We start from the raw sequence: 11,806 nt of genomic DNA, 5'->3' as shown, positions 1-11,806 counted from the left end.
TCTATTTCTCAAGAACCTTTGCTCATTATTGTTTTAGAAAGATCTTATACAGTAATTGTGATCGTATTATATTTTTTTTTATAGTTATGGATTTTATTTGTATTGAAGATACAGTTGGATTTTTTACACTGTCTTTTTTGTTTTATAGTCAAAGTTTTTTTATTGAATTAAAACGAAAAAATTTAACTTCTTTAGTTTGTCAATGAAGAAAGACTTTGGGTTTAGAAAAGGGGTTATAATTTTCTAAGGATTTATCACAAATCTTTAGTCAAAGAAAACAGACCTTTTGCTCAAACATGCCAGCTTAAACTTGCAGTCACCTGAGAGTTAATTGGTGTTAAAGGCCACACTTCAACTAAGAGAACAGCAGTCAAAACATGGTTCCTTTCTTTGCCTTTAGTGGTTTATTTTTCTGTGCGTATACTGATTCTTTGTCATGGACGAACACCCCATATTCTTTCGTCTGTATATCAAAATGTCTAAATGAAAAAGACTAACAAAAAAATGCAGGCAACAAAACACTGCACAAAAACAGAAGATTGAGAATTTTGAACGCAAAACCCACCATATTCTTGGAATGAACTAAACTGAACAATTAAGAAGGATCAGCAGCTCCTGCTCCACTGATGACAACAACCATGTTACAGCTGTTGTAAAAAAATCCTTGTCTAAATGAATACACAATTTTGTAAAAATCTGACCATTGATGGATACTTCGCCTTATGTGTACCATGTTAATTACAGGAGAGCATACTTTTCTAGCTTCAAAGAATTATTTTACTTTAATCAAACCAATTGGTTTAAATAATTGCGAAGAATGGGATCACTGTAAGGTTCAGTTGTTAACACTGAATTGATGAAAACAAACTTTATGCTGCAGTCCTATATTTTTTTAACAGTAGTGCTTCTTTCTTTCTGATATAGACTGGAAACGTTTGTCAATGTGAATAGCTCAAAGATAGTAGACATATTCCAGTTTGAATGGTTTTACACTAGTAATATTTTGGTTTCCTTTATAGCTTGCTGTTCGGTCTGAGTGCTTTGTTTTGAAGACTGTAACTAAAGCTATAATTGTTAACTTTTATAAATTGTGACTTGGATGGAGAGTTGTCTCTTTGGCACTCATACCACATCTTCCTAAATCTATTATCAGATAAGAATATTACAGATATGCCTCAAATTAATATGGAACAAATGTTCGTTTAGTTTTTTTATGCCAGATTATGCACAGTCTTGGACGAAAATATGTATTACGTTTGCGTACAAGGCTCGTGTCGAGGGCTTTACAACATGTTCATTGTTTTTAGATATTTCTTTGTTCAAGACCGTTTTTGAACTCAAATTTCTTTCTTATTTGTTTTTCAAGTGCATGAATCGGTTTGTGTCTAATTAAAGTATAATACACAGTGTTTCCTTCGATATGTAAATTGAACATTTATTTAATACAGAAGTTGAATTATACGCTCGGACACATCTTCAATGGAAGGCGGCAAGCTAGAACTATGTTGTTGTAATGGGTAAAAATAATAACTACACCAAGAACAGTTTATATACTAAATTATAATTCACTATATTGATATATTTTTGTACAATTATGCAATGCATATCTCAATAATGATAACAATAGAAAAAAAACTTTAAAATCTGCATATAAAGGCTTCTCTCTTCACAAATAAAATAAAACATTATTTAATAAGTATCTTACTGCATGACAGAATACTATGAACAGTAATGTGCTTTACAAATACATTCTACGATGAAAACATAAAACATGCTCTTTAATTTTGTCTGACGTTGAAATATACTAGTTTATTTTTCAAAACTTCTCAATTTAAGGCAAAATGTTGGCATACCTGTAACATGGTACTAACAACATTAACGATGTGGTGACTTGGTGACAAATACATGTAGTTATTACACGAGGTTTGTCGAAATACAATATACATATGATCTTTCGAATGTAAATATGTGTTTTCTCAGTGCTGAAGTGTTTCTACTGGTTCCCAAATCAGATAAACAGACCAATAAAACATATTGAATATTGTGAACGTCATTGGAAACAAGACACGGGAAAACTTATCAATTATCCTGGCCCTTTCTCTTCCTTTCAAACAACAGCATCTATAGTGTCTTTTATCCGTCTTTCCCTAAAAATGTAAAATAACGGTGTATATCTATAAGACAAATCGTGAAATATCCAAAAATATGTTATAATTTTCATTACAATGCCGTCCTCTTTTTCTCGAATGCGAGTCGTCACCGTATAATTACTTGCGACAAGTTATACAACTAGTCCCACTATTGCAGCAGAAACTGCTTACCTGTCCGCAGTACCTTGGTTAATTCCTGCTTTTGGTGTGATTCGTATTTCCTGAGACTACTATAACACAGTGTGTTATAGTAGTCTCAGGTATTTCTGAGTAGAGATTTGTGTGTGTCATTTCGTTTTGTTTCTTGTAGGCCACGAGAGACGAGGTTTAATACGACCTATGCATTTCATTTCTTCCAAGTATCATCTCTCCTTTTTGTGATTTTGTTTTATGCTTTAAGCACCTGAGTTTATACTTAATTATATTTGGTGAGGTACGCGTTTCGTAATGTTTAGATTTTGGTTTTACGTTTTTGTGAATTGCTGTTTAGATTTTCGTCGATCTTTGTTAGTCATATGTGATTTCTTAATTTTAATATTCTTCGAGCTATTGTATTTGATTGCACCCTTGGTATATTCTCCGTTTTCTACTGACTTATTGACAAATGCTATTGTACATACCTCTTTCCCCACTCCATTAGCGTCGACATATGTCTCATGTCTCTTCTGTTTCCTATCAAAAACATTGACAAGAGCATATTCAAGCAGTGCAGCAAAGACGAACAGCATGCAGACACTCATCCAAATATCTATAGCTTTAATGTACGATACTTCTGGTAACTTTGTACGTGACCCTGAACTCTGTGTTGTCATAGTTAGGACAGACAACAGCCCAATTGATATTCTTGCTGGTACTGCTTCTAAGCTGATCCAAAACGACACCCAGGACAGCATGACTATAAGAGCACTTGGGATGAACTCCTGTATCAGATGGTATCCATATTTTCTTGTGAAGTGTATTTTCATAGTAATACAAGTATATTTGACTGTAAAAGACATAAACTATCAAACAGCTATAATTCCTTCTTCGTTTGATATATTGTTCTGATTCTCAGTTTGTCATTCTTATGTTACAATAAAAAGATAATACAACATTTATGCCGACTTTAATGTGTCATACAGTTGATGTATTTCCCTCGGTTTAAGTTTGTAACCCGGATTTGTTTTCTCTCCATAGATTTATGACGTTTGAACAGTGGTATACTGCTGTTGCCTTTATATATGAGACAAGATCAGTTTATCCTTCTTGGTAACCGTAATCTGTGTAACCAAATCATGTTTTTCTGTGTTTTATTTTATGAACCATTATATTTTCTTCTTTTAGTGATTGTATGTTGATAGCACCCTTGGTGTCTAAAAAAGGGTTTATTGTATTCTTCGTTAATTATTTTATGAATATATTGGAGCTTTAAAATTCAGCATAACAACGTATAACAATCATATGTGAAAAAAAATCGCTTTTGTTCTTAAATGTCTCTCTCCAATATAATACATGTATGGTATCTATTACTCTCGTCACTGTTACTTATAAAGGAGTAAAATTAAGAGACGAATGCGTATCAGTCTATATAATTATATATATATTCATACTTACTGCCAGCATACAACCTATCACAGATAGCAGTGTTGATATCATCCAGTATAAACTGTGGTAAAGACATATTGGCTGCCAATTCTACAGGTACATTGTTCCATCTCAACATCAACCTGTCGGTACTGTAACCATCTGTAAATGAACGTAAGAGATGGTCTGGTATTTAAGTTGTATGGACTTCAGATGTTATCAACTGGTATTCTCAGGATTATATTTTTACTTTAAACATGTGTTTTCTATACAATCCGTTTACATAATTTCTATAAAGGATATTGTATTGTTGAGTATTATAAACTTTCTGCGTTCAGAAATGGATCTTGCAGCACGCTGTTGCCATGCATGATCTTACGAATATTTTGTCGTTTAAACATTTTTTCACGCTACATATCAACACTACTTGGTTTTTTTTTACTGAGATATCAAATCTGGTAATTGCTTTTATTTCATATTAAGCAAACATTTAAACAGCAATAAGTTAACAAGTCATTATTTTTAATCAAATGTGTTACTGTAGCCCAAACGCTTGCTCTAATGTTGTACTGTTACACTGCTATCCCCGGTTTTTGGAAGATTAAGTGCTTGTCTGTGATATATATGATTGTCTGAAGTCAGGGTCCGTTGTGGTTGATTTTTGCATATTGTCTAAACCGAACCGTTGATTTTACTTTCGTCTAAACAGGACAATTTATAATTCAACGTAAGGCATGTTCTGTGTTCAGTAATGTATAGCTTTTGATAAAAGCTACCCTTTTTCATAAAAGAAGATGTGGTATGATTGCCGATGAGACAACTCTCTAAAAGAGACCAAATGACACAGAAATACACAGCTATAGGTCACTGTACGACCTTAAACAATGAAAAAAACCCATATCGCATAGTCAACTATAAAAGTCCCCGAAATCACAAATGTAAAACAATTCAAACTAGAAAACTAACGGCCTAAATAATGTACAAAAAAATGAACGAAAATCAAATATGTAACACAGCAACAAAAAGTAAAATTGCAAAAATATATACTAAACTCCGAGGAAAATTTACACAGAAAGTCCGTAATCAAATGGCAAAATCAAAATATCAACCACATCATACGAATGGACTACAACTGTCATATTCCTGACTCGGTACAGGCATTTTCTTATGTAAAAAATGGTGGATTTTATTAGCTAAAATTGAGAATGGAAATGGGGAATGTGCCAAAGAGACAACAACCCGACCATAGAGCAGACAACAGCAGAAGGTCACCAACAGGTCTTCAATGCAACGAAAAATTCCCGCACCTGGAGGCGTCCTTCAGCTCCCTAAACAAATATATACTAGTTCAGTAATAATGAACGCCATCCTAAACTCCAATTTGTAAACAAGAAACTAAAAGTTAAACCAATATGAACCTCTCACTTGTATTGTATAATTCCATTATATTGACAACAATGTGTGAACAAAACAAACAGACATAAAACTAAGAAGGTAAATTGTCAAAAATTGGAGTACTGCAGAAAACATTGTGTTATTATCTTAATCACTATAAAAGAAAATACATCCTTCTATTTGGGACAGGCACATACATGGAAACTTTGGCGGGATTAAACATGTTAGCTCCCATAACTTGAGACATCAGTCCCTTTGAACTTTTATTTTTTATAACGTTTAAATAATTCTCGTACAAGTTAAATTTTATTGTACTTACAACTTTCCAAATCAACAGAACAAATCTGGAAATCCATAGGGTACTTTAAGAGGTTCATCTGACATGACAAAGTCACGGATAGTCTGAAATATTGTGAATTTAACCATTCATGACAGTTTTCTTGTTTACATAAAAAAAATCAGATAAATCAGGCGAAAATGGCGTTCAAATCTCCATTTCTTGGTCTGTTGAATATATGGAATTAAGATTCACAAAAATACTGAACTCCGAGGAAAATTCAATCGGAAAGTCCTTACTCACATAGCAAAATCAAATGACGAAACACATCAAACGAATAGACAACAACTGTCATGTTCCTGACTTAAATGATACAAGATTTTTATAAAACAATTCGTTTTCAAAATTATCATTTCATTAACATGTTCTTCATATCCGTCATATCAAAAAAGACTGACGATGAAATAGTATTACAAACAATTAACACCAGTTGATCAAAGCAAGTTCTTTAATTCAGGCGACAGTAAAACCGTATCAGTACCAAATATAGACAAACTAGAATGTTTAGAGTTCTATGATTTCAAATTTTCATTCCCACAAAATAACGAGAAAATGGAAAAGACCATTAGAATCTCTAAAGTGGACTCCTGTACTCAGCCAAAGGACTGTAGGGCATAGTGCATTCTAATAGCTGGAACTGTCAACATCTATGCAGACAACATGATGTCAAATTATACAAGACAAAAATATCAAAGAGGGACGAGAGATACCAGAGGACAGTCAAACTCATAAATCGAAAATAAACTGACAACGCCATGGCTAAAAATGAAAAAAGACAAACAGACACACAATAGTACACAAAGCAATACGAACCCCACCAAACACTAGGGGTGATCTCAGGTGCTCTGGCAGGGTAAGCAGATCCTGCTTCACATGTGGCACCCGTCGTGTGGCTTATGTGATAACAAATCCGGTAAATAGTCTAATTTGGTAGGTCACATTCATGAAAGGGAAGGGGATTGTAGTTACGACGTAAGGAACATATCCGATATGATTTGTGAAACGGTTATTCCATAACGGTCAACCAACTCGTGATGGCGTCCGTAAAATGTACGAAGGGATGATTTCAACTTCACCATTTGGAATTCTTGGTTTAATAGCTTCCTTGTGAGCAGCAACCGTCTATGAACAACTTAACATGTCTAGTTAGTTTGATATGGATAAATTGGATATCGTATAATGAGATGAATGAGAACAAAATATAATCACCTCATACTATAAACAACTTGACCATCGCTGTAGATATGTAACAGTTTGTTTGGTGTTGTGATATCGTGGATCATAGCTCTCTTCTCATTTACCATATAGAGATCAGGAACCCATACGCTATTCATTGCCTTCGGGTCTAATTCAAGCGCCCGAACACCAGGAATTATGTTGTACTGAAGACGTTTATCATACCATTTTTGTCTCAGTATCATAAATAGAGTGTATTCCTGTAAAAAATCATATCTCATTCATTCCTTGGTTCAACATTGTTACCTCTTTTTTTTTAATTGGTACGCACTTTTAAGCTCTCAAAAGTAAATATCAATAAGAAAACACCAAGTTATGATTAAACGATATATTATGTAATGCAAACTTAAGGTTGACATTTTGGAATGCAAAATTATATTGACACTGCAAGCATTAAATATTTCATTTGTTTCGCATAAAAAAAAATAATTCTTATCTATGGAAATGTATTATCAAACTACAAATAACATAAAATCTGTATACACTTTTAAGTGCACCTGAATTATTGTATTATTTTGATAGGACAGTTGTATTTAATATAGCAGTTTTTTATACGATATTGTTTTCATAAGGAAAAAACGGCTTCTACTATTCTGGTTCTAAATTTTGTTAATTTAAAAGAAAAGATTTTCTAAATAATTTGGAGTTAAAGATATCAATTTCATGTTTTTAAAATTTACAAAAAAATGTTTTATTTAACAGATTGATCAAACCAACCATATAAAGTAAAAATAAAACCAGACCAATTACGTGATTTATAGTTTATAAACGGGATCTAACCGTTTCTCATCAACAGTTATGATAAAAAGTACACGCAGAGTATGTATTATTTCAGAAAAGCGACACTAACAAGGGTATACATGTGTGTAATTTTGTCTAATGTCCAAAGTAAATGTGTACACATAATTTCAACATAACAGGGCACATAACGTAAATAATGTAATCGTGTTTACAAGAAAAACAAAGTTGAAATGCTTTCAGTATTCAGATCACGGTTTTGCAATAGAAAGAAAAATAACATAAGTTCCAAAATCCTAGGAAAATTCAAAACGAAAAATCAAATGGCAAATTCAAGAGCTCAAACAAATCACACGATTTGATACAAACTATAATAAAATAACTATCAGCTACAATAAACTCACCGAAGATAACCAGCTTAAATGTTTGTACGCTTGACGCACGTTTTGTTAACAAAAGACTATGTAATGACGCGTATAGACTTTATACGTACGAAATCAAGGAGCTTAATCTATCTTCACCAGACACATTGGTATGTAAAATTTTGAAAGAGACAAACTTATAAGTCGTTTATGTTCATTAAAATAAAATGGGCTGAAAGATATAGAAAATTTGAGATTTTCCAAATGGTTAGTCAGCGAACTATTAGGACTTAAAATCATGACATTTGTAAATAATTTTATTTTGAAGTCGTTTATCTATGTCACTTTCAAGTATTTTGAGTGACAGAACGTAATTAATATATCTGTAAGTTGAATAACATATTTGAATAATTGAGCAATTTGTTTTTCTCTTAATTTTTGAGGTAACGTTTTGTTCATTTAGCTGTACATGATACATTTAAATGAAAACAAAAAAGTTGCTAATAGGAGTAGCAAAATCAACCCCATTTGAATACCGTGCGCGCAAAAAAAGAACTGATACGGATTTCTTAAAATATATATGATACTAGTTGTGGCGTTTCTTTATAAGAACTTCTTTAGATGGAATTATTGACTTATTATTTCTAATAAAATAGGAATATTTATTTATTTTAAATCCGCCGTGAAGACATTGATTTAGAAAACAGCAAATATTTTATGACAACTGAGACGACGGAATGGTTCTTGTGTGTTGTTAACTATGAAACAAAGAAATTTACAATAATCTATATTAGTCATGTCTCGTTTTAATATTATTATGATTCTATCAAATAATTAAATGACATTTCTATATATTTTTCAAAATAAATAATGAAAATGAACCACTTACCATTGCCGAATCACTGACAGAGTCTATACCTAGAATGTACAACTGAACAAGTGCTTTAACCGGTTCATCTAGAATATAAGTACACAACTAAAAATAAGATGTAAGTTTGAAATAATATCAGTTATGTAATAGTTTATGAAAGGAGACAAAATCAGTATAAAGTAGCATAACGTCTTTTGTTTCGAAGACAGTGTTGGAATTTGTTTTTCATTATTGTAATGGATTCATAAAAGAAGTATCTTGAATTGAAAATGCAACTGGAAAGTTAACGCACATATAATGATTTATTCAAGAAATGGTTAAGATAATTAATACTTCTATGCAAGAAATTGTTCCAAGTCTTCGCGTTAGATTTATACCCAGAGCAACAAATCATTTTCCTATTTCGGTAACAACATGTGCATTTGTCTATCAATATATCTAAAAAAAGAAAATATACCGAACCCCGAAGAAAATTCCAAACGGAGAGTTACTAATCGAATGGAAAAAATCGAAAGCGCAAACACATCAAACGATTGGATAACAACTGTCATATTCCTGACAATCATATATGCAATGTCTGATGTAGAAAATGATGGACTGATCCTGGTTTTATAGCTAGCTCAACCTCTGACTTGTATGGCAGTCACAAAAAAATTCCATAATATTTACAAAAATCATTAAACAAAACAAACAGACATAATAGGTAAAAAAAAAAAAAAAAAAAAAAAAATAAAAAAATCAGTAATACAGTGGATACATCAGTCAGTTAAATGGTATAACTTACCATCGTTAAATGTTGGAGGAATTGTAGAGTCATAATTCCTAAACAATTCACGCAAAGTTTCTTCTCTGTAAAAAGATTGTTTTTGTGAAATTGAAACAAATAAATACACTGTTTAATTTCGATTATGCTAGGTTTTATTTTGACAAACTTGTAAGCTTTGCTTACAAAATTTAAAAAAAAATGAACATTTGACGGCTCTTGATTTTTAATAAGTATGGATAAGAAAAAAGAACAGAATAAAATAAAATAGAAAAAATGTACTTATTAGTATACATATGATAACTTTATCTTAGCTTTAAGATTTCATACAAAAAGAGTAACACATTAAATTAAATAAAGAGGATCAACTAAAATTACCTTGTAAAATTTGAAGTTTCACAGTAACACACAAGTTGAAATAACAAAAATATAACTATCATTCTTCTCTGATGCAAAACAAGACCTACAGTGACTTCTTATTCTTACAATGACTGGTAGTAAATACACAGAATACAATGTATCATAAGTTCTGTTGATCTTTCTTTTGAAATGGTCTTATTACATGACAAAACTACAAAAATCTGCACCTGCACTCAGGTAGGCAACAATAAATTATGATAATATGCAATCGTTATTTTATCATTAGATGTACTTAACATGGTGAATTGAAGTTTTAACAGGAAGCTTAATCTGACACAGGTACAAATAATGTAGCACATCGTCACCTATACATGCTGAGATCATCGTTTAATGTCTATTAATTCAAATTTGAGAAATAGCCATGATTGAATAAAAACGATTACCATTTCAACATGCTAATATTAAGTAAAGCTTAAATCAAATTTTAACCTATTTCGTGATTTTTGATAAATATGAGAAATTTATATTGTGACTCCTTAAAGAGATATTCATTTTACATAATCGAAAAAGTAAAATTGCTAATATTAAATATAAATTTGAAAAACAAAATTGAAGTTTAAATTTTGGTTCATCAACAGCTAGGCGGTAACTTGAAATAAATAAACCGATGAATATAAATGCATCTAGTAGGTGTAAAAACTGAAATTATGTAAAGATCAAACAATTCGTAATGGCTGACATAACACTTTTGATGTGAAAATTGCATAACCTCGCTGAAATAGTGTTTGAATTTAAATATTTCTTTGTAAGTGCAATCACATTAAGGATGTTCACCTCTGAGAAGCCAAACATTTCTAGAATTAGCTTTTTTTCGATACCTGATTTTTGAATTTTTTATGACTGTAGAAAAATAGTTGGTGAAGAAACAAGCGTATGGTGGTGCACTTCTTATTTTGCTTCGTCCCATCGAACGTACCCAATTCTGATGATTTTCCCATTTTGCATCAATTTTTGAGCTATTATCGTGAAAAAAATCACGGTTCCAGAATTAAACTTTTATCTATTCTTTTAATAAAGATGAAGTGGACCAATATGAATAAATTTAACTTAACAATTTATAGATATGTGTTGATATAAGAAAGTTTTATCATATTCAGATGCTTTTTCGTGTCAAATTTACTATGCTGTCAATTTTGTAAATTTGTGATTTTTATCTGTTTGAAGAACAAAATGCATATAAATTTAAATTCATTTCCATAATTATTAAAAATACATATCTAACACATTTGAAAGGAAAACAGAGATATAGGACGTGTATGTTTCTGGTAAAATCATTTTTGTACCCCTCGACCATTTTCTAAACATGTTGGATAAATAGACTGGGATTCCGCTATATATAATCATCTTGTTCTATAAATATTGTTATATGAAACATGTAATATGAACATTCATCTAGACAGGCGAACCAGTCTATTGGCTAAAGAGACTGACATGATTGGTAGTAACATTTGAAAAAGATATTTCCCAAAAATTACTTATTGTAAATACACAATTTTGTCACAGAGTTAAGTTTGATAATGATATTTATTAAATGCATTACTATTTTCCACTTGTATCACATGTTTTGGAAATAATTCCAAAACAAGATTTCAACGAGACTAAAACGTCAGTAGAATATATCCTTCCTTACATGTCGAAACAACAACACCCGAATACAAAAGGTCTGCACATCAATATCATAACAATGGAAAGTTGCAAAGTAAAAATCTGAAACTTGGTTGCTTGTAACAAGTCACAGATTTGATTTGGAAGCTTATGACGGTAATTATATGGTTATAACAAATAGACCTACAAGATACAGTTTTGGTATTGAAAAGTATATTAACAATATGTTACACAAATCTTCGTGTAGTATTCATTGTTACATGGTACATAAGTAAAATGTATATGTTGTTCTTGTTTCTCATCAATGACATAAACAAATAACATTATAATGATATTTTCAAATCAATTTGTAGCTTTAACTTGCCT

The 11,806-nt window shown here is 31.3% G+C and overlaps 1 protein-coding gene across 1 annotated transcript; it reads right to left on the bottom strand.

Annotated features, from left to right (window-relative positions):
• Positions 1 to 1,594: 1,594 nt before the first annotated feature.
• On the bottom strand, positions 1,595 to 10,159 carry LOC143042992 (glycine receptor subunit alpha-2-like). Its single transcript, XM_076215493.1, has 8 exons — positions 10,068 to 10,159; positions 9,437 to 9,501; positions 8,671 to 8,738; positions 6,655 to 6,881; positions 5,428 to 5,510; positions 3,744 to 3,875; positions 2,771 to 3,135; positions 1,595 to 2,147 (listed from the first exon to the last, which is right to left on the bottom strand). Exons 1-8 carry the CDS (start codon positions 10,157 to 10,159, stop codon positions 1,977 to 1,979), a joined length of 1,203 nt encoding a protein of 400 aa, XP_076071608.1. The 3' UTR covers positions 1,595 to 1,976.
• Positions 10,160 to 11,806: the final 1,647 nt, after the last annotated feature.

The sequence above is a fragment of the Mytilus galloprovincialis genome, chromosome 8, assembly GCF_965363235.1.
Source record: "Mytilus galloprovincialis chromosome 8, xbMytGall1.hap1.1, whole genome shotgun sequence".
NCBI lineage: Eukaryota > Metazoa > Mollusca > Bivalvia > Mytilida > Mytilidae > Mytilus > Mytilus galloprovincialis.
The sequence above is the reverse complement of the archived record's forward strand: the minus strand, read 5'-3'. Positions and strand labels throughout refer to the sequence as shown.